Source organism: Boleophthalmus pectinirostris, unplaced genomic scaffold (assembly GCF_026225935.1).
Source record: "Boleophthalmus pectinirostris isolate CB_2022bp ecotype Guang Dong unplaced genomic scaffold, ASM2622593v1 HiC_scaffold_7, whole genome shotgun sequence".
Lineage (NCBI taxonomy): Eukaryota > Metazoa > Chordata > Actinopteri > Gobiiformes > Gobiidae > Boleophthalmus > Boleophthalmus pectinirostris.
Window position 1 is genome coordinate 23,500,246 of NW_026571473.1, and position 26,719 is coordinate 23,526,964.

At 38.1% G+C, this 26,719-nt stretch overlaps 2 protein-coding genes across 2 annotated transcripts in view; one reads left to right on the top strand and one right to left on the bottom strand.

Moving 5' to 3' along the window:
• Positions 1-6,455, bottom strand: part of slain2 (SLAIN motif family, member 2) — a 20,389-nt gene extending 13,934 nt beyond the window's left edge. The window contains exon 1 of the mRNA XM_055165235.1: positions 6,167-6,455. Within this exon, the coding sequence (XP_055021210.1) occupies positions 6,167-6,455 (289 nt within the window). The remainder of the gene's footprint in view (positions 1-6,166) is intronic.
• Positions 6,456-8,405: 1,950 nt separating this feature from the next.
• Positions 8,406-26,719, top strand: part of palld (palladin, cytoskeletal associated protein) — a 39,093-nt gene continuing 20,779 nt past the window's right edge. Inside the window, 9 exon segments of the mRNA XM_055164997.1 lie at positions 8,406-8,471; positions 9,034-9,097; positions 9,722-9,839; positions 9,916-9,978; positions 11,248-11,389; positions 11,666-11,689; positions 12,909-13,028; positions 14,234-14,483; positions 14,778-14,942. Of these exon segments, the coding sequence (XP_055020972.1) occupies positions 9,090-9,097; positions 9,722-9,839; positions 9,916-9,978; positions 11,248-11,389; positions 11,666-11,689; positions 12,909-13,028; positions 14,234-14,483; positions 14,778-14,942 (890 nt within the window). The 5' untranslated portion in view covers positions 8,406-8,471; positions 9,034-9,089.

Below are 26,719 nucleotides of genomic sequence, written 5' to 3' on the forward strand. Positions count from 1 at the left end.
TGTTGTCTGTGTTAAGACAATAACAGTATAATCATCTGTTATGTATTAGTTAGCTTGATGAAACATGTCGTACAAAATTTAAGCCACTCCATTTTGACAAGTTTGCACATTACCAAGGTGCATTCATCAACACTATATTTCTTTGTTTAAAATTATTCAGATTTTTCCTTATTAATATTGTTTTGACTGACACAGTACAGAGTTGCATTAAATTTCACAAACCTAACTCTAAGCAATCAAGTATGTAGTTCACTTAAAAAGAGTTAGCATATTATTTTTAACTAATAGTGCCTTACTTGTATAGTTGTGTAACTTCATGTGTGGTGAGTTTACCATCAGCTGCTGCTCTTGTCTGTCACTGTTTCTAAAATACCCTCTGTCCTGACAGCTCCTTCTACTTACCTCTTCTCCCAAAAAGCACAAAAACACTGGTTGGAGCAGTAACAGTAGTTGTTAGGGATCCCTGCTGTCATCGTGTTGACAGACCTGCCAGTTTAGACCTCCCTCCCCATTTCTTGAAATTCCTGACAGGCACATAGACCCGAGTCATCATCCCATCCGGTTTGGACTGTTGAGGGCAGCTGTCCTCCCTCTGTCCAAAATATTCAGCTGACCTTTGACCCCACATCAGTTAGACTTCATCACTATAGGACACACTTGTTTGCTGAGGATGATTTATTCCTTTTTCATCTTTATTTCTAGCCATTTTCTTTACATCTGAACCAAATCCATATAAAGGCAATCGTTGTTCAATAGCAGACAGGAGAAGGGACACTTTATGCATTGCTACTATGACTACAACAATAACACAACAAAATAGAAATGAAAATTATTTCTGTCTGCCTCTCCAGACTCTGCTACAAATATAAGATACTGTTTAGAATAGTCAGACAAATTCACAACTATAGCCTATGCTGTATGTAAACATATGATCATGGAGATATTCAAGTTAGAGGCAATGGTTTTCTGAATGGGCTTATTTATGCTTATTTACATGTAGGCATTTACATGAATACCGCAAATTTCCTAACAAGTGTTCTCCCCTTCAGTGTGCATGTTAAAATTAGATTGCCCAGTCTTCCTGTGATGACAAATGGTTTACTATGCTCATTATCCTCCTGCTAACTTTGTTCTCCCTTTAGCTGTTACCATGGCTGTCATGGCTTTAGTTAAAAATAGCCTCTCGTGTCCAGGTTGTAGTCTCACATCAAATTAGCACACTTGAAATACCATGATTCAAATAATAGTAATGCATTACATTTCAATCGTGAGAAGCAGTGAATCAGAAAAGCCTGAGCCCTGGGTACAAACCATTATAGTGGACATGCTCTTTAACCTTCCGCAGTCCCACACAGGGTTCTGCAAACAGACCTCCACTCACGGTGATGATGAGCTACTTCTACAACACAGTTTGTCTGTTTGGCGTCAGTTGATATAAGTGAGGTGACCGATCTTGGACATCGGCCCCTCTGACTGACCATTTCCAATCACTCACCCGTCACATTCATACTTGTGCAGGGTGGGAAAAATCTTTGCCCAGGAAACAAGAACAGTATGTACTTATCACAGCAAAGCCTCTTGACCCATCAGATAGATAGTTAGATTTGTGTGGCTTTTATCAGACCATTATTAAATGAGTACATTTTGTGCTTTGTAGAAATTGGAATTGTTAAAAGACATTTTCTAGCCTTTTTTTGCAGTTTGAGACCACATCTATCCGCTGTGTAATAATTTACTCTTACAATATGGATGTCAAATTTGAAATCTTATTTTAGCATCTCTTAAATAATTCAAATTAGAATGAATTTGTAACATCTGATTAAATATTTATGTATTTAAACCCCTGAGACATTTATATTCTCTTGAATCTGCTATAGCCTATTCAAGTGGATGCTAAACTTCTTATTGATGTATTACTGCCTTATACTGTTTATATTTACTTAACATGACGTCTTTTGTTAATGTTTTGGGACGATGATTCTTAGCAACTGGATTTAAGAAATATGTGTTTACACTTTTAATGGTTCTTTCACATTTGTGTTTATTTCTGGCAGCGCTCTGTTCTGGTAGCCTCACAATGGGATGCTCTTATCCTGCATTAGTCTATTATACAATTATGGCTACAGCTGTATAACGCTAAAGGCAGGTAAATGGCACATTAAGTGTAATTATGGAAAACTACAGTGGAAAAACTAAATATATTGTGACTTCAGGGACTTACAGGCCACTTTTAGACTTTTAGCATTGTGTATTCTAGTGCACACTCATGAGAAAGTATAAGCCTGCTCTACTGTATATCTTTAATGTCCGTGTTGAAGAAAATAAAAGTTGCCTCCTATAGCATTTGGTCATTTTTGTTGGTTTGTTGTAGTTTGTAATTAGGGATAAAGAAAACCAAGATGCCATGCCCGCCTTTTGACCAATGCACTGTGCTTGACTTTTGTGGTTTATATAATGTGGAAGTAAAAACAGGGAAGAGAAATATCCACTTTCAGGAAGGTTCCCATTTACTCGATTTTATATTAAACAGAAAGCAGAAACTCTAGAGACACTTAGATGCTAAATGTTAACTTTTAATCCACTCATGGCACCATGTTTGTGCCCTTGGGCAAGGCACTTCACTTATCTTGTCTGTATTTTGTGAGCATAAATGGGTCAGTGCTTGATATTGTGATTTCTTTAATTCCCAGTTCATTTTTTTAAGTTTAAAAGTACTTGTCTAAACTGCAGCTCTGTGGAGATGGTCTCCACCTTTGGTATCATAACTTCTCAGTTGTTAGTTCTTCTCCATTCTTCCCACAATGCCTTTCTCTTTGCTCTTGCTCGGCACAGTTTGAGTCTGTGGTGAAACTGAGCTTTTTGCTTCATAAGATTTTCCATCAACAGCAGCAAATAACAAACAGGGTCAGGCGAGGAGAGCGAGGGCGGGCGCACACACGCCGTAGTCCAGTTCAATGATAGGTTTAGGTTTGCGGCTTTTACAGAGAAATTTTGGTGGAGTATCTGAGGAAGATGAAGATGAGGTTCCTATTGGTGGGAACTTAGCATCATCTGCCCACAATTGTTTCTAATGACTGTGTCACATGCAAGATTTATAGAGAGAGATGGTCACAGGATGTAGATGTACTATAGAGCCGGCGCCACCTAATGCTTCTGCTCAATTTCATTTCTCTCCAGCGACTAAGTCAGGAATCGGAATACACTAGACAGTTCGCAAAAACCCCGGAAGTGTGAGTTCGGGCACCAGCCAATCAACAAAGAGCCATACATTCTGTGTTGGCAACAATTCTCGAGATCGAGGATTTAAAGCCGAAACAAAGAGAATGTTTGGTGAATTTTATCAAGGGGAAAGACGTTATTGCCCTTCTTCCTACGGGATTTGGGAAAGCTTAATATATCAGGTAGCCCCGTTAGCGGCACATTACATACGTCATGACCAAATAGCAACGATTGGTTGAAAAAAAAAAACCTAACCTGCCGTCAAGCGAACGAATTCTAATGCTGCGAGGTCAGACGGTTTCTACAAAGTGAAACCAGCTGATGAATCAGGCTAAAACGCTCTACCAACTGAACTACTGCCGGGTTAATGGTGAAATAGCATTGAGAGTGAATGAGCATTATCAAATCAAGCTATGGTTGTATTTAAGAGCGTTTCTATTTAATGTAACTCACATGATGTCACTTTAACCACTCCTCCACTCCTACCACTGTCATGCTCTGACTGACAGCCGGATATAACCAGTCACACAGTTCTCTCTTAAAGGGAAGAACTTAAAGGGAGATTAGGACCTTCGAGCATTTACTCTCACTTTTCCGATTTGGCTGTTTAGCCCTATAGTGCTGTTACTAAGTGTGAGAGGAAATGAGTGAGCGTTCTCTTCTTGGTTATATTTCATAATTGTATTGTATAAGAAGGAAATGGGTGGCATTATTAAATTCAGCCAAGAAATGTTCCCTGACTGTGCTTCCTCTGCAAATGAGCTATTGATGGTTGAGTTCCTTCTCCCTCTGGACTGGTGTTACTCAAGATTTTCAAGTGTGTTCCAGTGCTGCATTGAGTTTTCACTATAAAGAACCCCATATGTTAAATTTTTTTTTTTTTTAAATCAACAAATTCAATAGAAAAAAGAGAAAAAGACAGCAACCACATGTTTTATTACCAAACACTGCATACTCTGGATACAACTTCTTGTTCAGCACATTCCTCACAAATTAGATTTAACAAACTGTCTCTATTTTAAATAAGTGTATGCAGTAATTTGGCGTAATAGGCGATCATTAAAGTTGATTAATAATGGGTTTTATTGTAGCGCTTGTTAGGCTGTTCTTCTCAGTTTATGCTTCGTCAAACCTCAGAGGAGCAAGAACTGGCTTTCATCAAATGGAGCTATTTTACATTTCCACTGTAGTGCCCCGCTGCTCTGGGCCTGCGAGCTTAGTGAGGAAAGTCTGGTAAAACAATGACACTTAGAGGGGATGAAGAATTACAAAACAATTGAACAAAAGCTAACTTATAGCTCTATGATGAAATTAAAAATAAAAACTTAAATAGTTTTAGAACTGGAGGAACCTTCTGAAGTTCCTGGTACTTTTTCTGTTGTTACAATTACATTATAGGCCACAATCAAAACATTTAAAGCTTACAAAATTGATGTGTAATATTAATATTCTTTCAATTTTCGCACATTTTAGGTAGGTTCATAGTCCAAAATTTGACCCTGCATTTCCATCTGTTTTTCTCTTGGGTTTTGAGTGAAGGAATTTGTATTGCGTTATTCACACAATATCCTTATTCAACTTCAAGCTTGTGACTGTTGCCCACTAAAATTGATCAAACAAGAGGAGTCCCGAGTTTCCCAGGATCCTTCACAGCAGACATGGTAGCCTCCCCGTCCAGTTGTTTTCCTTTTCCTCATGTCTGGCTGTAATCCACACAAAAGGATGTCAAAACCACATGGACATATTGGTTTGCTCAAACAATAAACTTCTTTTTACTTTGAAATATTGAAACACTGTCAGATTGAAGTTTGTGGCAAGACCGACTACAAGGTCTGGGAACATAAATGACATGAGGAACATTTTGGGTAAAACAGCTATCAAATGAAAGTCTGAGATAATGTTTTTTAGTAATTGTGCATCATGATAATATGCTTTAGCATCTTAGTTGGCCTCCTATTAACAGCTATAGATTTATGAATGTCTGTATGACTAAAAAGGCATATGCATCTTATTTTACACTAAAAAGGTACTGTTGAACTGTTTTTGCCCGTGCTAGTGTCAAATTTCAAACCCAATTTTGATACTAAGGAATACACTCGTTACTTGACAGATTTCAATACCACAATGATATTTTTAAATACTAGCCAGTCTGGCACCACCTAGTACTTCTGCTCAATTTAATTTCTTTCCAGCGACTAGGTCAGGAATCAGAATACACTAGACGGTTTGCAAGAACCCCGGGAGTTGTAGACCACACATTGGCTAATCAGTGAAGAGCTGTAAAGCCATGACTGGGTTTCTTTTGTGATACAGCACAACAGTAAACAAAGCGGTCGAGATGGATGTAGACAAAGCCATATATTCTGTGTTGGCAACAATTCCCGAGATCAAGAATTTAAAGCAGGAACAAAGAGAATGTTTAATACATTTTATCAAGGGGAAAGGTGTTATTGTCCTTCTTCCAATGGGATTTGGGAAAAGCTTATTATACCAGTTAGCCCTGTTAGTGACAGATTACATATGTCACGAGTCACGACCAAATAGCAACGATTGGTTAAATAAAAAAAGTACCTGCCTACCATCGAGTGAACAAATCCTAATGCTGCAAGGTTAGACGGTTTCCATGAAGTGAAACCGGCTGATGAATCAGACTATTAAAATGCTCCTTTTTGGACAATAGAATGTAATGTTCAACTCAAAACAATAGTACTTTCTTTATGTTACCATGTGATTATGCTAAACCTGTTCAGATTTTTAGGTAGTGTTTAGGTATTTTAAAGTATAGATACGAAAGAGTATCTGGTTTTGATATTAGTTTGCCTTGATTTATGTCTGATTTTCTAAACTTTTGACAACCTACTGTGTTATAAGAATTTAACCTCTAATTTTATTGTCATTACACATGCCCAACACAGTGAAGTTGCCACAGAAGTTACCGTAATCTCACTCGTGTTCCTCAGACTTCCAGCCTTTTTAGTTTTTTTTCTCTGTCTGGGTTTTGTGTTTGAAGTCTTGACAGGCTCCTGGATAAAGTCTCGTGCCTTGAACTGTTTCCCATCATTGAACACACGTCTGCGTCTGGCTGCGTGATAGAGCTCGCCGGGTTTCCGCACTTTCACTTCAACACTCGATAACACACAGGAAGTGCCTTGGAGTGACTGCATTTTGCCAGAGGGGTTAGCGGTAAAGCCTAACCTCTCACCTCTGCTGATCAAACATGTAGGAGTGTGGTCCATGGTGACGCAGCTTGTAATTGTTCTCTGTCTGGTAAAGAATGCTGACTAATATACCTTCTGCTGTAAGTCTGCTAATGCTTTCTTTACAAGCAACAAATTCACAGTTTTAACGTAGAACTGAACAAAGATGAAAAAACTGAAACCATAAAAAGCAAGTCTAGTTAGGACAAAAGAGTGGGTTAGTGATTTTTTTTTTCATTGTAGGTTGCATAGGAAAAAGTAGGGAAAAATTGTGTAAATCTGTCTGTAAATACTGTGTAAAATAGTTTTAGTTTTAGTGATAACAAATCTCAAACTTGCTTTTTTTTAATGCACGTGCCATAGGAAGTCCATATAATTTTAGGTTATTTTATGGATTTTTTGTATAGAAAAGTTTCCTGGCTAAGGGCTGAGACAGACAGAACAGCTGCTCTTTATGGGAATTTTGGGAATCTCTGCCCCTCTTCTTGTCAATGGAAAGGTCCAAAGGTGAATGCTGAAACATGTCAGAGGGTGTTGTGTGTCATAAGGTTAACTAGATGTGTCAGAAAAGTAGAATGTTTATTGTGGCAGCAGGAGCTTAAATATACAATAACTCATTTATTATATTTCTAACATCTAACCCGTCTAACTGGACTTAATATTGCAAATGCTGACAAAGAATTTCATGGCACATATTCTAGTTTTCCTGGTTCTGACAATGTCTGAATGTCTCTCCCCACTCTTCACCCCATTTCATGCTGTTGCTCTCCATCAAAAGACTACAGCTAATGATTCATATAACATCTTTCAAGACCAATAGTACTTACTCTACTGTAACCTAGTCTAGACTATTTCTATTTGGCCCAAAGCAAAGACTATTACCTCAACCCCAAATGATCTGTAAATCATTTGAATCCATGTATTACTGGCATAAATTGTGAGTGCAAGTCATGAGTATGCTTTCTACAAAGTGCCCCTACTGTGCTGTCAGTTGAACCCTGATCCTTAGACCACTTTGTATTTGATGTAGTTTTTGATGTGGTCTGCGTGCTCTAGGGTTTCTGTTAATCTTGAGGCTCAGAGCACTGAAGACAGTAGAACCGTCGCACCAGACAATGACCAAAAGAAGGGCGTGTCATCTTTTTCCCATAATTCTTTGCCTCGTCACTGCCTTTAGTACCTCTGGGGGTGACGACTGACATATACGACACAAATTAAACTTGCAGAAGAAGCCACAAGGACTTGTCACGGCCTGAACGATGAGTGCTGAACTGGCAGGCTTCCACATCGCCCAGCAAAAATCTAGTAAAATATTGTCATCTTTGCCCTTGCGTGTTAGATTTTATTTGATGGAGACATAATTCTTAGTAATGACATGATATCATAACTTCAGTAAAGGATGGGAGGTTTCACTCTTACGGGAAAATGTGTTTCTTTGGCAAGATGTTTGCCAAACCCTAACCCATCACAATGAGGAGAAAATAATACTAGTAATTTAGTGATAATTAAGAATTCTGGCTGAAAACTTTGGCACACTGGGGTAAAAAACATTGTCTTATTGTTCTTCATTGTAATTTATGCTTGAAAAGATGTGTTCAATGCACTGTACATTTAAATCTAGGTGAAAAAATCTTAAGCAAAAAGCATATTAGTGGAACATTTTAGCTGTACAAGTTTTCAAATTAGGGAAAAAATAATTGATAGTCTTTATTCCAAAAATATCTCAACATTGGTAGCTAGATACAACCAGAATTTAAATGTACCATATATTCACCTAGCATTTACACCCTTGCTATTTGTTTATTTTTTCTGGTGTATCACAAAACAGAAATTATTTCAAAAAGAGTGAAGTTTTAAAGTGGTGTGTCGTCTTGCACAGGTGGTTCTGTGAGGGCCGTGAGCTGCACAGTTCTCCAGACATCCAGATCCTGAGAGATGGAGACCTGCACACGCTGGTGATCAACGAAGCCTTCGAGGACGACACGGGGCGCTACACGTGTGTGGCCTCAAACAGCCTGGGAGCAGACAACACCTCCGCTGAGGTCTACATAGAAGGTAAAGAGCAAACATTTTGCACCGTGGTTGGTCATAGTGGCTAATTCTATGGAAATGTTTATATCCAGTGACTTTTTTTTTACCTTTTTCATGTTTCTGTTTATATAGATAGTGCTTGTGATTTATAATGCATGTTGCAGGTTCTAGATTATGACCACTTAGTTTTGTATCAGTTTAAATTATGTCAGGTCATGTTTTTTTTTTCTTTTTCTTTTATTATTATTATTTATCATTATTTATTAGTACACATACAAAACATGAGAAACACAAGCTTTTAAAGCATCTGTATTCTCTTCTCATCTCTCTTGCAGTTACATGTTCAGATCATAGAGATGATGAATTGTTTGATAACTTTTGCCAATTTTGACTAATCAGTTGCCGGTTCATGTTTATAGTCGACCAGGAATTTCTTAAGTCAATCCCATCCTAATCTTCAACATGCCTCTCTACAAAATGCATTGGATTATCCGTTGTCTAATTTGCATTTAGTGATTTAAAAGTCCTCGAGTGCTCATATTGTCTACTATTTATTGTCTGAAATGGAATGTTCTTCCTCTTGCAGGAGCTTCGTCGACAGATTCGGAGGGAGAGGGTACATCCAAGTCCAAATCTGGAGCCATGCCTCTGTACGTGTGTCTCAGTTTGTCCTCATGACCTTTGACCCCTGAACACATGAACAGGTTAAACCAAGCAGGTCGACTGCCTGTTTGTATTTAACTACAGCCTTAAAAAGCTCCTTAAAGACCCATAACTTTTAACCAGTGCCCCAGTTTACAGAAAGCAGGGTTAATATGGCCATCTGCTCCTGTTTCCATTTGGGCTTTTTACCTTTTCCCTACTTTCCTCTTCGACAGGTGATCTGTGTCTTTGGCTAAGAAAAAATCAACTTAGTTACAAAGACAGAAAACTGGCTTCTTTTTTTTTCCACTGACGTGTGTCAAAGTTGTATACTTGAGTAAACAAATGCGTATTTAAACCATTTAAAATAATCTACTAAGTGTTGTGTAATACATTGTCCACTCTGTGCTCTATTTGCCAAATATTTAGATTTTTATCTTGCTACAAATTTCTGGAGAAGTTCCTAGTTCACTTTGTGTTTACTCGCACAAGCCAAGACATGACTGATATCATCTGAATTGCTACTGACCGTTTATTTTGATACAAGAAACATGATTGATACAGAAAAATGAATTGAAACTTGAAAAAAAATGTTTTTGTTTGTTAATGTTGAAAATTTTGTTTCTATCCAGAGTTCAGAAGAAGACGACCTCCATGTCCCTGACGATACGCTCATCCTCGCCCAAAACAACAGAGGTCCTGCCGCGCCGCACCACTCTGGTCCAGGCCCTGACTCAGCCCCCTCCCAGGGTAACACAACACTAATATACAATACAAAGCCTTTGTTCAGAGAGTTCAAATAATTACACTATAATTTTTGTTACAGACACAGAGCCCTGTGTCATCACTGTATGGCGTGGACGTGTCAGGACCCCCTGTTTTTACAAAGGTATGTCAGAAGAATACATGTGTATATTGGGTTACATTGCCATTGCAAAAAGAAAAAGAAAACAAAGTCTTTCAGCAAAATCCTAATAAGGATGAATATGAACTTGACCAAACATCATCCTATTGTTAAATTTGATTAACAATAGTTATTTCCATCCATTTCTCTAAGCCTGCTAATCATGCTTTATCTCTGTTTACTGTAATGATTCCATGTAATGCCAAATATACTCATTTGAGATCTTAGAAAAAAAAACCTACTATTGTACAGACTTCAGACAACAGAACTGTTCTAGCTTCAAAATTTTTGTAGTGGCTTTAGTACCAGTTATAGTAATTTCTACACACATAATTTAGATTCTCGTCACAGCACGCAGCTCTGTGGCTTTCAGCAGTGGGGGTCATATAAAACAGATCTTTCGCAGCCTCTCTCCTATCCTTCCCCCTTTACTCCCCCGCTCCTCGCTCCTCTCTGCCTCGGGCCATAGCACTCCTAAAGTTCGGACTGGGAGACAGGCTGGGACAAAGCTTCAAACGCCCCCTTCCAAAAACCACAGGGGTCGGCTGTCTTTTCACTCTCATCCAGCCCGTCAGACCCTAAATCATTTTCCAGCTCATTACAGAACGACCATTTGTTTGTCTTCACCTCCACCCGCCTCCTTTAAGAAAGCATCACACGCTTTAATCATCTGAATGAGAGGATGTTGGGATGTAAATGATGTCACCCCACGCACATAAGAGAAGACACACATGTCCCAAAACACGAAGACAGACTGAGGGTTCTGTGTAGTCCCTGTAGATAGATGTCCCACCAGGATGTATTGTGTTTTATGGTTGGATGGTGTGGCTTAAAGGAGCCATGGCAAAACTGATTTTCAACCTGTACATTTGTCTTCTCAGGTTTACTGTATACTGTCTAAGTTTAATTTTTACTCCACTTACTTAAATTTGTCATAAAAAAAACGGTTGGCTACTTTCTAAAACAGTCTCTGCTCAAGCTGTTGCCGAACTACAGTGTTATGTTACTATTAAAGCATGTATTAATATTCATTATTTATGCATTCCCTTATTTTTGTAAATTAAAATAACTGAGTAGAGTCAAGACCACATGTCCCTTAGCTTGTCCATACTGTAGAAAAGTAAATACTAACATGCTTTAACTTACATGAGGCAAATAAGTTCATAGGTTGATGGTCCAAGAGGAAATGTATAAATCTGTAACAATAATCAGTCTTACCCAAACACAAGAGTCATGTTTTTTCTCTCTCCTCAGGTGTTGCAGGATGCCCAGGCCTCGGAGGGTCAAGTGGTTGTGCTGGAGTGCAGGGTCCGGGGCAGCCCTCCTCTGCAGGTGCGATGGTACAGAGAGGGAGAGGAGATCCTGGACTCCCCGGATTTCCGCATCCTTCAAAAAAGTAAATATCTTCTCTCTGGATAAACTTAAAGGCTGAGTGAGAGAATAGAGATTGGGTCATGTATATTTTCAATGGTTGAGGTTGAATTCTGTAGTAAATATTCATAATCATGTATTGTCGAAGCTTAAGGCCAAATAATTCATAATGATCCCCAAATTTGTGTATTATCTTCATTCGAAACCCTTCTTCTCAACATTTAATTTTATCCATATATTTTTAAACAAGACCTTTTTCAAACTTGATATGCTATTAACTTTTTATCTCTTTTTTTTCTAGAACCCAGATCAGCAGCTGAACCAGGTATGTCATCACCTCCTGGGGGCTGTGGTAGTAAATTAAAACACACATTTAAGACCTGAAATGTTGTTAGCTGCTGTGTGGAAATATTGATGAATTTGATGATAGTTTTATAGTCTACCTTTCACTAAGCTACGACAGCAGTACGTTACGCCCGTGTTGGTCTATGGGTTACATCATGAGATAGATGGCGATAGTGAGTGAGTCGACTTGGCCTAGAACTGCCTGACAGGTAAACAATGACTAGTTACTGTCCCACCTGTCTGTCTCGGGTCAGTTCAGGTGTTGGATTGGTGTTGAAATTGAGTCACCCCAACGTCCCAAAACAGCTGTGACATGAAATCATGACTCAAAATCTCATGAGGACACTATCATCAGTCTGGTAGTGATTACATAAATTGTTGTCATGTCTATTGATCCAACCAAATACACAAATATACCTAATATTATATGGGGCCTATATCATATGCATTTGGTGCTTTTGGTCATATATATATATATTTTTTTATAAATACAACACAGTCAAGTGGTTGGTTTAAATAAATCCCTGTTTAAAATAGTGCAGTTTTCCATCATCATATTGTTAGACTGATCAAGTAATTTGGAAGAGTTACAGTTTAAAATGGAGACCTTCAAATCTAACGTTAAAGCTTTTGATTTCTAAATTACAAGTTGTCTGGGGCTGTATTTACCTGACGCTGTGATTCACTGTGATTAACTTTCACATGACATCACTCAACCAGAAACAGGAGCGCTCACAAAAGATTGTATTGTGTTATATAAAAGATAAAAGAGAGATTAAGATAATGATGAGTTAGGATAATGAGGGATGAACCGTTTAAAAGATATCAGTTGTATAATTTTCCAAAACAAAGTCATTATACTTAGCCATCACTAATAGTTAAATAGTTCGTAAATAATTTTGTGAAATCTATTTTATGCACACAGAAACAAACAAATAATTGAGTACGATTTGGTTTGGTGCTTAGACACTTGCATGTAGAGGTATTAATAGATCAAAAATGGAAAGCTTTATGAGTGCATTCAGCCATACTAATGTAATGAGAGGAGACTGATTGAGAGTTAATAGGGATGGACTAACAAAAAGTGAAAAAAATATGCAGAAAAATTGACGAAAAACAACAAATATGATATAAAATTTATATAAATCCATGATATGTATGATGTATGAATGATTAACACCTATTTCTCTCTGTTCTAGAGGAGATCTGTACCCTGGTCATTGCCGAGGCTTTTCCTGAAGATGGAGGTGTTTTCTCCTGCTCTGCCTCCAATCCCTTCGGCTCTGTCAACTGTTCAGCCCGACTTGCTGTCACTGCAGGTCAGCCACATGAGAGGAAAAATGTGGGCTACAAAAACAGAAATGTACACGCTTCAAAACTATTTATGTACAAGACAATCTCTCCCTCACACAAACGACTGAGGCCTGCACTCTGTCACACCAAACATGGGTTATTTAATCAAAAGAAGAGAATTAAATTATACCTGTTTGGGGAGTAACACTATGCAGACAATTCTGTTTTTGAAGTGGGAATGTTAAAACAGTCACTTCTTGTCTGGATCTAAAAAGGCATTCATAACAATAGTCTGAATAACACATCTGGAAAACATTAGGAGGATATTAGGGCTTTTTAGAAGATATGTTAATCTTTATTGGACAATTTCCTCCTTTTAACTTTGGTCAGACTTTCACTGTTGTGTTGCCAATGATGGGATGTTTTTTGAGGAAATTTGTTTTCCACATTCCACCCATCGCTCACTGCCGCTGGAGCGACCTGTCAGGAGCATTGGGTGACTATTCTAGTGCCCAAAGATCCTTCTACAGAGGAAGGATCTTGGTCAGGAGTACTTAGCTGGAGGATTATCTCATTGTCCATGTTTTATTCTGTAAGCTACACCTTCATGCATAATGGTTTACATGAATTCTGTACATTTGTTACCAGTTTTTAAGTTCATTGCACTCAGATGGCTCTATTGCCTCACTGAGATTTGTTTAAAATCTGCCTCAATATATTTAATCCTGTTTACACTGGGCTGGACACTCGTGCATTGATTGTGTGCACCCCTTGTTTATATGTGTGTGTGTGTGTGTGCATGTTTGTGTGTGTTTGTGAGCCCAGTGGTGGAGCAGGGGCTGAATAAACAGAATCAGTGAATGGGCCCAGCTGCTGCTCTCGATGATTCAGCTGGACTGTGTAATTGTCGGCTGTTCCTCAAAAAGATGGAAAATTGTTTAGAGTCTTGTAAATAAGAAAGAAAGATTTGGGGGCTAGTGTTTAAAGTGACACCAAATAATTGTGTATTTGTTATTTAGTACATGCTTTATGACTTTTTATTTTATGACTTCATGTATTTAAATTTTCATATAATTTCAAACATGAGTGTTTTATCCTTTTTCTCCAGGTCTTCCTTGTAACGTTGCATTTTCAAATGTTTTATTATTTATTACTGACCTTAGTAAGCTATAAAGGACCTTTCTTGACTTCTCTTGTCAGGATATAAACTATACACTCTTTTCTTCTGCAGCTGACGATTCCTCCAGTAACGGGGTGTCCAGTGATAACTCAGGTCTGGAGGACTCTGCCCCTTTCCCTCCTCCGCCCCCTCCCACAGAGATCACCCTCCTCGAGCTGCCCCCCAAAGCCCTGCCCCAGCCCGGCCTCATCAAAGAACTCGATCTGTGGCCCAATGTGTCTTTGCCCCCTGTGCAGGTGCCCTCTGAGGAGACCGTCCCGAATGGGCAAATCCAAAGTCCACCATCACCTCCGCAACAGAGGTGGGTAAAGTAAACAAAACTTTCATTTATGTAAGAGTATTGTTATGTATGTCAAATTTAGACATAACACGACACAAAAATACACATTAAAATAACATACTAAATATACTGCGAAAAATATGTAATTTTGGTTAAGGTAAGATACATTTCTAAATATTCTGTTACAAGACAACCAAATATCCTGTAAGACAAGGCATTGAATATCCCCAAAAATGTAAACATATTATTCTCCAGCATGTGTAAAAAATAGTAAAGTAAATGTAACTTAATAGACACTAATTTCTCCTTAAATAGAGAGCCAGCCGTGCCCCTCCCGCCTCCGCCCTCTCCTCCTCAGACTGAACCTGCCGCAGAGACCCAAGCTCCTGTCCCACCGGCGCCAGACTCACCCCCCTCCCCGAAACTGTCTCCATCTCCAGCCAAGGACGCCCCTCTGCCCCTGAAGCCCAAACCCAAACTGTGAGTACAGGGCTATCAGGTCCCATGTGGTCAGTGCCCCGGGACAGGGAGGGCTGCTGGGGAGGAACAACATAGACACTAAAACGATGTGGTTATTGAACCTTTCTGCAAACTCCCAGTGGTACAGTGACCCACTCCATGGCACAAGTTCATCATGTAGGAGATTATTTACATTCAGTTATTGTATCTGCTCTGGGAGCCATTTTATCAAATAAATAAATATATTTATTTATTTACTTGAGAAAATGGCTGAAATTGCTTATTATTATTCTATTATTAACTCTGCCTATAATAATGTCTCTTATTCGAGCATGTTGGGATTTTTCCAGAATAGTTTTAGAATGATCTTGATTCAGAATTAGTATAGACCACATGATAACAAGAAGCTCATAAAAATACAAAATACAAAGTTTGCTAGGTTGAGTGACTTTTCTTTTTATAGCCATTCAGCTGGTCTCTTGTTTGGTAATTATTTGCAGACAAAAACATGTCTCAGTCTGTGCATTTGTGATTTGCAGAAACTTTAATAACTCTGATGTACTGAGTAGCTGTTGTAAATAAAATGATTGTGTATGTGCGCGCTTGGCGAAAGGGTTAAAAATAGGGAGTCCTGATCAGTTGTCCCAAATCTCAATACAAAGCATTCCTTGTGTGTGTGGGTGTGGGTGGGTGAGGGTGTGGGTGTATGTGAGGTGTGGTGTGTGCCCATGTGCCAGCTGCTGTCTGTCTGCTGTAAACAGATCTGCTCCTATTGTTCCTCTGTCCTCCGCATGTCCGTGAACCGGTGTCTGCTTCGGAAATGGACATTAGATCTCTCCGTTTTGGAGATGCTTTGCCTGGAACAACCTCCCTACAAGGCGCATGAGCTCTGTCTGCCGAGATGAAGCATTTTGGGAACTGGGATATGGTTTCTTGTTTAAGAGCATCTTTTTTCTGTTCCAAGTGTATGTAGATAGTGTTGTGGCATTGTGGTGACAGCAGCTACGGATGATAGTTGATCCCCTTTTTCACGTGAAGTTCTCAATATTTGCATTTTAGAAGTTATGATATACAGTAAAACATTCATGGCTATAGAATTGTTACTGTTCAATTTACAAGGAATAAAAGCTACACATTACAGTTACAATATTTACTTAAATTATTCTGTTTTTTCCCAATATCACAAAAGCACAAACAGAGGATTCTGAAAAAACAGATTATAAATCAGCATCCATAATTCCATTCCTTTCAAGCTGAACAAAGTAATCAAAAGCTTGAATATTGCATGTGTATTCATTATCGCAGCAAGCTTGCACAGGAAAATGAATTCACAAACTCACAAGAATCTATCTGTTCCTGCTCCCACTGTTGGGCAACATTATGGTTTGAGCAAAAGCACCGAAAAACCAATGGCCTACTTTAGCTTCAAAAAGACAAACTAACAAGTGTATGTATGAATCAAATGCATGCACTGCAGCATTAACCAGCGCTTACGTCAGTGTGTTGACATGTTGATTCTGTGCTTCCAGAGCTGAGGGTAGAGTGGAGGAGGCACATAATGTCAGGTAAATATGCATTTTGGAGGCCCATGCTTGGAATGACGTAGCTCTATATTCTTCGTTAGTACAGGGTTTCTCAAAATAGATCGCTATAAAAGTTTCTTCTGCACTTTTCCACGACAACAAGAACACATAGTGCTAAAACAATGGGCTCCACACTGTGAGGCATTTAGTAAAAACCAAACCACTCTCCTCCTTGTTCTTTATGATGATACAGTGGAATAGCAGCAGTCTGATGGTATGAGGTCAGGTTTGTGCCTCAGTGTTCCTCAGGTAACTCACATCACATCTAATGATCTAGACGATTTAATTATATATCTGCACCATCAGACACGATCAAGGTCTCTTCTTTCAACTCCATTTGCTTCTAGTCATATTTAATACATCGTTTCTGCATCGCAAATTGAAGGGGGGCGCTGTCTGTTACATTTTGGTGAACTGCTGTAAATTGAATTGTGAAAAGTGTGACCTTTTAACTGCTACTTCCTCAAAGGCCACATCACATCAGCGCAAGACAGATTGTTTTATTGAGCACTTCAGTTGTAGCTCGAGGCATGAGGTCTTTAGACATTTAAGACATCCCGAAACAGGAAATATTTCTACAGTTGTGTTTAAGCTCTGCCCAAGCTGATAACCCTAAAATAACTGGAGGGATAGCGTGTTTGTTTTCATAGAGGAAAGTGTCTGTGTACTCAAATTTGGACTAAATGATAAGAATAACACGGAAAGGGGTGCAAGGGATGATTTCTGTTTGAGTAAAGTGCTGCTGATATAGGCGTGCTGTGTTACTTGGCAGAAAAGGGAAGCTAGCTGGGAGCAGTTTTTATTCTGAAAATGGGTACAGGTATTTGAGTTAGGAATGGGATCACTGGATGGACCGAGGGAAAAGGCAGATAAACTATAAAGTGGATATTATGACTGCCTCTCTGGGCAGGCAAAAATAATATTTGAATGAATTTAGATGGTAAATAAAAGTGTTATCATTTCATTATTCTGTCCACCAGTGAAGCTTTTGGAGTATTTGAACTGGATTTTCTAATATATGAGCTTTGGTGTTTTGCTCAGTTACTGAATGCAGAAATGAGTATTTTCTTCAATGCACTCATACAATATAGTGAAGGTTTAAAAAACAAAGTGAAATACATTTATATAGACATTAAATTTACCATCAAATAAGAATGTCCAGCAAATTTTGAGAAGAAAATCTTAAGTTACTACCTTTCAGAGGTGGGAACTTGCCAGTCGGGACTTGAGTCAGATTTGAGCCACTATTTTTAGGACTTGAGACTTGACTTGATAAAATGGATAACTTGGGGCTCGAATTGGACTTAAAGGTCAATTACTTGGGACTTGATTCGGACTTGAGACCTATGACTTGAGAAGACTTGAGAAACACTTTTAAATCTGAATTCTTTCTATTCCTGACCATAATTATTCACTCTAAGATCTTGTCAAGGCATTTAAAAAGGAAAATTTGAATTTCTACAACTCTTATATACTCTGTAAATACTCATATATAAATACACTATGACTTTATAGGTACGATTTAATTTTAAAATCATATAAATTGCAAAAATCTAAGCTATACTTTGGTTTAAAGACTTGAAATGACTTGAAGCTCAAAGCAGATGACTTGGACTTGACTTGGACTTATGGGCCAGTGACTCAAGACTCGACTTGGACTTGCCTGTATTTGACTTGGGACTTGACTCGGACTTGAGGTGAGAGACTTAAGACTTACTTGAGACTTGCAAAACAACAACTTAGTCCCACCTCTGCTTCCTTTACACTTAAAAGAAAAATTCAATTCTGTCAACAAGACAAAAGTTTTTCAATTGACAGAAAAGATTTTTTTTTTGTTATTGATCCTACTTGGACAATTTAGGGATTGCACAGACATGTTACGCTAATTAAATTGCTGTGTACTTGTGTAATGTAGTCATTTTGCCAACAGTGAAAGGGCACACAGACTGCAGGTGGTCCAGTTATTTGGTTAAAGCTAAAATACTGTTGATTCACTTTGTTTGGGTAATAAACACTGTTCAGGTAAGGACAAGAATGTGGCTGTAGATTTACAGATTAGTAGCAGCCATAAATGCTCTTTTGTTAGCTTGTATCCCTAGTGTCCCATGGAGTCTACCTTTACATACCAGTAGGATATCACAGAGGCTTCCTAAATAGAAGCACAGAGGCCTTCTCTGTGATTTATTCAACCATCTTCACTTGTTTTGACATCGCATGTATTTATGCCGTGAGTAACATTTGTTGGCAAAGTGCTGCTAAGAGCTAGATGTATGCCTTCAAGCTGTTATGCTAAACCACTGTCTGTTATATAAGCTCTCTCGTTGATAAAAAGCTTGAAGGATTTGAAGAAACTTGTAAAATTATAATATGAGGTGATGCATAGTGACTCCAAGATGGCACAATTTATATCTAAAATGCGTATGATGGGTGGATCTCTCTAATTACATGCAGTATCTTGTCTTGTCTATGACGTAAACCTTTTTTTTTTTTTTTTGAGTTTCTTGAAAGTTCTTGAGTATTTTGACTTGTTACGAAAAAAGTCCAAGTCAAATGCTGTTGGCTGTTTTTAAAAATTCGACAAAGATAGGAGTAGTTCTGGTTAATCTGGTTTAATCCTGGTTTAATCCTGATATAAATCCTGATTCATCTTGGTTTCATCTTCGATTTTGCAATAGTTCAGACCTGATTAACTGCTGGTTTCGATCTCACTTTAACCTAGTTGTGTGTTGGTTTTGTCCTCGGTTAAAGCCCAGTTTAGACCTGGTTTATTCTGGTTTGGTTTTCTCTGAATGATGTATTTTGTCACATACCCAGAAACATAAATAGTCAGCGGTTTCCATATTTTGTAGTTTTGTGACCAGAGAAAATGGTGTGAGTACATTGCAGGGTGCTTGGTCACAGAGATACTGTTGTGAATCGTGCTGGCTGGCCTCTGTACAATATAATGGCATAGCATCATGTCTGCTTGATTGTCACACAGTGTAGCAACAACAATTACCCTCAAACCGCTCCACAGCCTCATCTCTCCTTTAAACAAGCAGGAATCCACAGCGACAGGCCAAATCGTTTTGTAGCACGATCTGGTTTAACAAAATACTTTTATGTTCACTTTTACTCACTATGGGAAGATTAGTGCTGATGAAAAACAGGCTCAGCACTCTACAGAGCACAGTTAGCTTACTTTGGATTTCGTGTTTTGGCACGAAAGTTAATGTAATGCACATATAATGATATGGAGCCAAAGATTTATGTCACAGGATTTAGAGAACATGCCTCCATTGCATTACATTACACGTCTTAATCCAGTCACGCCATTCATTCCTATATAACATGTAAAAGCTTTGATCTCATTGTTTAGCTTTGAATCATATCCAATTTATTCTTACGTTTAGAAACACATTTTTATAGTGGCCTCTTATTCCCATAGTTAATTTTTACAATGTTATAACTGTGCCCTAGACCGCAGCTTACATATTTCAGAGTAAATATTGAAAACTGGTCCAAATTTCCCCAAATGGCTTGAAGTTTAGAGTTTACCCTAAAACCTTAAGACTCAATCTGCTTTTGACAACTGACAACAACACAACTACACGCAAGTAATTCTGTGTTCCAGTTATTCTTGGAAAACTTCACAAACTATACACTCCGTCCATCTCAGAATTACTACTTGGAAACAACTATCCAGCACTTAAGTTAATGTACGCCTGTGTTCGTTTTCTATAGTGAGGAAAGCAAAAAATAAAAAAAAGGAAGTGATTTTTCCTAAATGTTGCTGTTTGAAAAAGGAATGAACAAATGGTACACAGAGTAACTTTGTGCACTTTGGATTCATTTTATAAACTTCATTCTATTACCCTTCACCATTAAATACCACAAATTCTCCTATTACCATATTAAACAAACTGCAGGCCCATTATGCAAGATCTGGGCCCATTTTGCTTGGCATCAGTGCTGTGCCCAAATAACTTTGGTTAATAATAACAGGCTGGCTCTTTACATGAGTGATTGCAGAACACTGAGAGATGGAGGGGCACACAGCAGCTTACAACAACATGCCTATAGTGACTTAAACCCAGCCACAGACGTCCATACAGCGGCGAAAACAGTGAAGAATGGTCTAATCCTGTTTAATGTGGTGGGTAAAGCTCACAGTTTGACCTTATACATTTCGATCCCCGTAGACTGACATAATTGCCATACCGGGAAGATTAACTGATTTGTGCAGTAGCTCCAAACCTCGGAAGCCCACAGTGAGGCGGTCGTCAAGGGAGACCGGACCCAAACTCAAAGAAACAAACCAACAAACATCATCACTCTCTCATCACTGAAGGATGATTTTCAGAGAGGAAGCCGCAGACAGTGACCGATCATAACTTATTGTATTTGAAAATGTCTTGTTGTAAATCCTATTTTTTCCTTTCGACTTTTCCCTTCTGGTGCTCACCACAGCAACTTATCTGTATTGGAGCGTGCAGTGATTTTTATACTGAATTGGCGGATATTTTTTTTTCCAAATGAAGCAGAGTTACATTCATTCCCTTCCCATCAGAGTTAGTGGTTATAAACTACATAGTCATAGCTGCCCTTGTGCCTGGTGACGGCTCTTGAAAATTTGTGCCAACAAAGCTGCTGTTGCTTATCTACTGTTACTGGTCCCACGTAACAAAAACTAAAAGGCACATTTATTATGTTATTAAGTTTTATGTGCCTTAAACCATGTTAAATTGATTTCATTCATTATAACCTCACTCATATTAAGCATAATGTCTGTTTTAACTTTTATGTAAAAATCTGAAATATTTCACATTGTGCAAGTAACATAATGATTTCCATATCTCCAACTTGCAATATTTATTTAACCTTGGGTCTCACTGACTGAAATAATACATGTATAATTCAATATACCTACAATTCTATAATTCCTTACATTCAGACTTATGACTTTACACGGAAAATTGCTATAGAAGCTTGCAGAGGTGGGACCAAGTCGTTGTTTTGCAAGTCTCAAGTAAGTTTCAAGTCTTTGACCTCAAGTCCGAGTCAAGTCCCAAGTCAAATACAGGCAAGTCCAAGTCAAGTCTCAAGTCACTGGCCCATAAGTCCAAGTGAAGTCCAAGTCATCTGCTTTGAGCTTCAAGTCATTTCAAGTCTTTAAACCAAAGTACCAAATATAGCTTAGAATTTTGCCATTTATAAGAATTTTAAATTAAATTGTACTTAAAAAGTAGTATGTTTATATATGAATATTTATATGAGAGTTGTAGAAATGCAAATATTTCCATTTTAAATGTCTTGACAAAATCTTAGTGCAAATTATTACGGTCAGAACAGAAAGAATTCAGATTTAAAAGTGCTAAATAACAGTTATCATGTAGTTCTCTGTAGTTCCCTCTGTTTTACTGTATTGTACTTTATATTACTGTACTGTGCATTACTGTTGTACATTTTAGGATACCATATCACAGCACCGCATTTATCAACTGTAAAGAGAAAAGTATTTTCTAAAAACATATATTTTTTAGGAGAAACATCAAGTCGTCTCAAGTCAAAAGCTCAAGTCCGAGTCAAGTCCCAAGTCATTGTCTATTTTATTAAGTCAAATCTCAAGTCCTAAAAATATTGACTCAAGTCTGACTCGAGCCTAAGTCACCACTTGCAAATCTCCACCTCTGGAAGCTTGTACACAAATAAAACTTTCTTGTGAATTGTGCCATATCATTTGTTACACAATGCCTACTCCAGCACTCTCCTTGTTGCTGAGTAAGACCCCGTGTCACATATTTCCTCCATGACTCAGAGCTTCCCTTCGCTGGTGTGTTTGTGTTTACGAGGTGCAGCTTATGGACTCCATAATGAACTATTAACAATCACTTTCTTGTCGAAGTGTTGCCTGTGGTTTGGGGGCAACTGTGAAATTACATGTGTAACGAGAGGACACATATGGGATGCACATTAAAGCATTAGAATTAGTATGGCATTTTTCTTTGGGTCATAATTACAAGCATACATACAAAATGTGGATATTAACAAAGGAGGATAAATTATTCTTCTAAAAAAAATCTTAACATTATTTGGGTGGTCATGCTCCTTTAGCCAGTCAGGGTAATAGTCGTTTTGCATGAAAACAGAAATCATGTTTTCAATACCAGACAAAATTATGCATGATGAAAATGTAATTGATTGATTGATTCCTTTTAAATACAACAGGATTCAGACCTACTGCAAAAAGAAAGTCAATGGGTCTATCTGGCCAAGCTTCAAACATAATAAAAACACATGCAGCCAGGGAAACTGTAACTTAGTCAAAGCAGAAAGAAAGATTATTTTACACTATGCTCCAATGTGAGATATGGACAGTCCTTAAAAGGGCATGGGGCAAAGAGGATTGGTTAGGACGCCAGACCAACAAACCACTGGATTGGTCCGAGCTGCAGAGTGACCCACGAGGAATGGAGAAACTTTCCAAATAAGGAGTGGAGTATTTAGATTTGACCTTCACAAATGCACAGGGGAGAGAACTTGAGGGGAGGGGGGTGTATGGAAACTAACAGAGAGATGTAACACAACTCAGCGAGGTGCCTGGTATGTTAAACACCAGGAACCTCACAAGCTAAAAACACCCACATAACATCACATTGTTTCCGGATGAAGTTGATCAAACTTTGATTGGATACCAAATCTAAAAAGAGGAGAGTGTATCATTGATAAATCAGTGTTACCCCCCTAGAATATTTGGCTTTCAAGCACCAATAGACTGAAGTGTGAGTAAATATTTACTTAACCAGGATTAACCTAAATTTGTAGGACTAAATCATAATAATCTGACTAAATCAAGCAACAAGTACTATGATCCTCAACTAAGTGAGGCCACTATGTAACGCAAATCAAAATATGGCTTTTATGTAGTCTCTGATATTTACATTAACATATTTACATTAACACTAACATATTTTTAAATGGTATTTTTCATGAATGGGGTCCACTACTATGTGATGCTGCAGTAGTTAAAGAAATTAGGTCTTAATGCGGACAAATTTAACAACACAAACTAATCTTAATCTCATTTCCCTATAGCATAACTAGCTCTTTACTAATGCTACTTTAACTACTGTGTCCAGATTTGCATGTGAAAACTGGTCTAAAAAGACGTGAGTCATTCCTGGACCCCCAACTCCTCCCCCTGCTGTTTGACAAATGTGGGGAAAACAGACAATTACACACAGTACATCCTGGGCCTCCCACCTTCTCTTACCACGCCTGACTCACCAGATAACTCTAAATTTAGCAGCATTACTCGCAAAAATAGAAAGCAATATTTCACATCAAAGTCTGATATCATCGACCAAAAATGGAGAGGAAATTTAAGATGGAAACAGTTTGAGTTTCATGTTGTGTAATTTGTTATGATGTTGCACTAATGGCCTCTTGATGACAGTTTTGTTTTTATTTAAAACTACACTATGCAACAGACCCTTTCAATCCTTGACATTCAGAAAGTCATTTTGATGGGTTCTTGATAAAATGAAAAATTCTTTAGCTATTCACATGCAATGTCCAACCATCTTGGTCGTTAGCATCTTGTGATAACAACATCCCTCAACATATCTGACACAAGCTGTATAATACACATGAAACTATTTAAGACTTCACAAAGGCTTAAAGATAAAGTAATAAAAAGTGTTATAGCTAATGTTTAATGAAATGGTCTCTTTATTCATATATGGGGTTAAAATTTAATAAATTTAGTCATAATGTAGTTGGTAAACATTAGATGTTTGTGCAATTGCTGCTAAAGCTAATTTAGCAACTTGTTTACACTCTTCCCTTTTGTAAGAATCTAATTTAGTCATCCACGAGCCTGGTGACACGGTCGCTGCTGTGATTTTAGTTAATGCCCATTGATATAAGAAAAGGTATCTCTTTGGGAACTGTCATTACTAAGTACTATTACTAAGTAAAGCTTTACATAATGTTCAGTTTTGTTTAGTTTTTTAAATAAATTTTTTACCAAATAAAAGCTTTTCCCACTATATTTCAGATAGGCTTCTTGTATTACGTGTACTTGTCAGCTACTTTGTGCTTTGGAATTGCTGCAATTAAACATTATAATTGACACTATGAAAGCAATTAGTTGTGTAACTTAATAGGATCATATCGCTGCATTCGCTGCCAGACATAAGCTTAACTGTAATTGTCCATATATGGTTTCTATAGCCCCAAATAAAACAGTGGGCATTAGCCAAACAACCCAAAAGCTTGTGGCTTGAATGTTCTGTAGGTCTTTACACATTTGTGCATGACGTCAAACACACTCCATACTCCACTGACATGGCCTATGGTTCATGTATAGGTAATAAAAGTTAATGATACATAGAAGAGTCTTGAGCATGTTTCACATAGCATATTTATTGAAACCACATTTATGTGGTGGAGCCGTCTGTGCACACGCTGTAGACATTTGAACTTTGGGGCCATTAATCACAGTTTTTTCCAAAGTACTGAGTCTGCACATAAATCTATCATTGGCTGTGCCGCATGTTTGACTTGTAAATAGTAGTGAGTGCATGTTACAAAATGGCAGGTGATGTTTCGGTATGGCCATGAAGTTAGCACACAGTGTGTATTTGATTTTGACTTGGATTTTTGTCCCAAATAGTGTCTCACATTAGAAAATGATGAGGAGTCACCCACATGAGTTTGTAGTGGTCCTGTCTGGGATTGTTGCGAATGATGATTCAGTCCTTCAGTTTGCACCTCACACTGTCACTCATTCTGTCTGGAAAGCAATATCACTACCAATATGTAAAAATGAAGTAAAGACAGTTATGTCTATGTCTTTTCTTTGTATGGTAAGATGTCTACGATAGATATACAAAAAACTTGTTGGTTGTTTTTGGTTCATTTGAAGAGTCTCGGCACTAGATATTTGTCACTGCCAGATATAACCAGGGACTTGGCTAATATATAAGTTTTACAAAAAACTCTAAATTGTCTACATTTTGTGTCTTTGTTTTTGTGTTCATGAACTCTCTTTGTTAATATCTTTTTTACAAACATGTGCAAACTTTGTGCACAGCACTGAACATCTACAAGTACAAGCTCCATTTTCCCTTGACTTTAAGATCTCAAGTTATTTTTGTCTCCCACTGGGAAGTTCCTCGGTTTAACTTCACAAGCCACAATCTTAAACACATATGGGGCTTTTATTGTGAAAAAACTGGAGGCAGCTTTTATTGTGAAGGGGCGGAGCTCTCAGACAGACCGAGAGTGACTCAGAGTGCAGTGAGAGAGGGGCTCTGTCACTGTCTGGCTGCTGCTCTATAAATGCCGCTAACACCTGGACCTCTGCACTACACTGTTGGGAATATCAGCAGCAGCAGCAGCAGCAGCAGCTACAGTAACCAAGGTAAAACTTACATGATTTTATGACTACTAAATGAACAACTACATACTATAACTGCTTCCTGATTTTGATTATTATATCTTTCTATCTATGTGCCAGTGATGTTTTGGGGCTGTGCTGGTTTAGTCCAGGATGCAGTGCGTTGTCACTTTTTAGTTTGGTCCTGCTCTTGTCTATAACTTTGTATGCAATAGTGAAGAAGAAGTAGTTGAAAAAGTAGTCTGAGTTTAGTTCTTATTCAGTCCTTATTTAGTGTAATAGATATTCTGAATTCGTCCTAACTCAGTCTCAGTTTATAATTCTTGATCTGCCCTCTTTAGTGTTTCATTCATTTGTAGTTTTATGAAGATTTCTAGGCATTTTATCTGCTTTTTCTAACGCTGTCTATTGTTGGTCCACTTTTATGTTTATAGTGTTTTTGGAAGTCTCAGTGCTGACTGCTGAGATGAAGCAATACGTGTTAGAAAGTTACATTTTTCTTGTGCCTGTTAGCCTGATGTGTTTGCAGAGCTCTGTACCGGAGTCATTTGGATTAGCTAACACAATAGCCCTTACGTTTTGGTTAGCTGTCTCATGCACCTCGCAGGCTCTTCCTCCCTCCTCTCCTGCTGCTAATCCCATTTGATGTCGATGTCTTTCCCTCTCCAATCTTGGGAAGAATGTCTGCAGCATTCCAGGAAAAAAAGCAGTCCAGGTCAGATAGAGCTGGTCTGGAGTGATGGATGAATAGAGGTGTATAGTAAAAACATACAAACCATTGCTTAATCCTGGTTTGGACCTGGTTTAGTAATGAGTTTCTCCGGTTTCAGTTC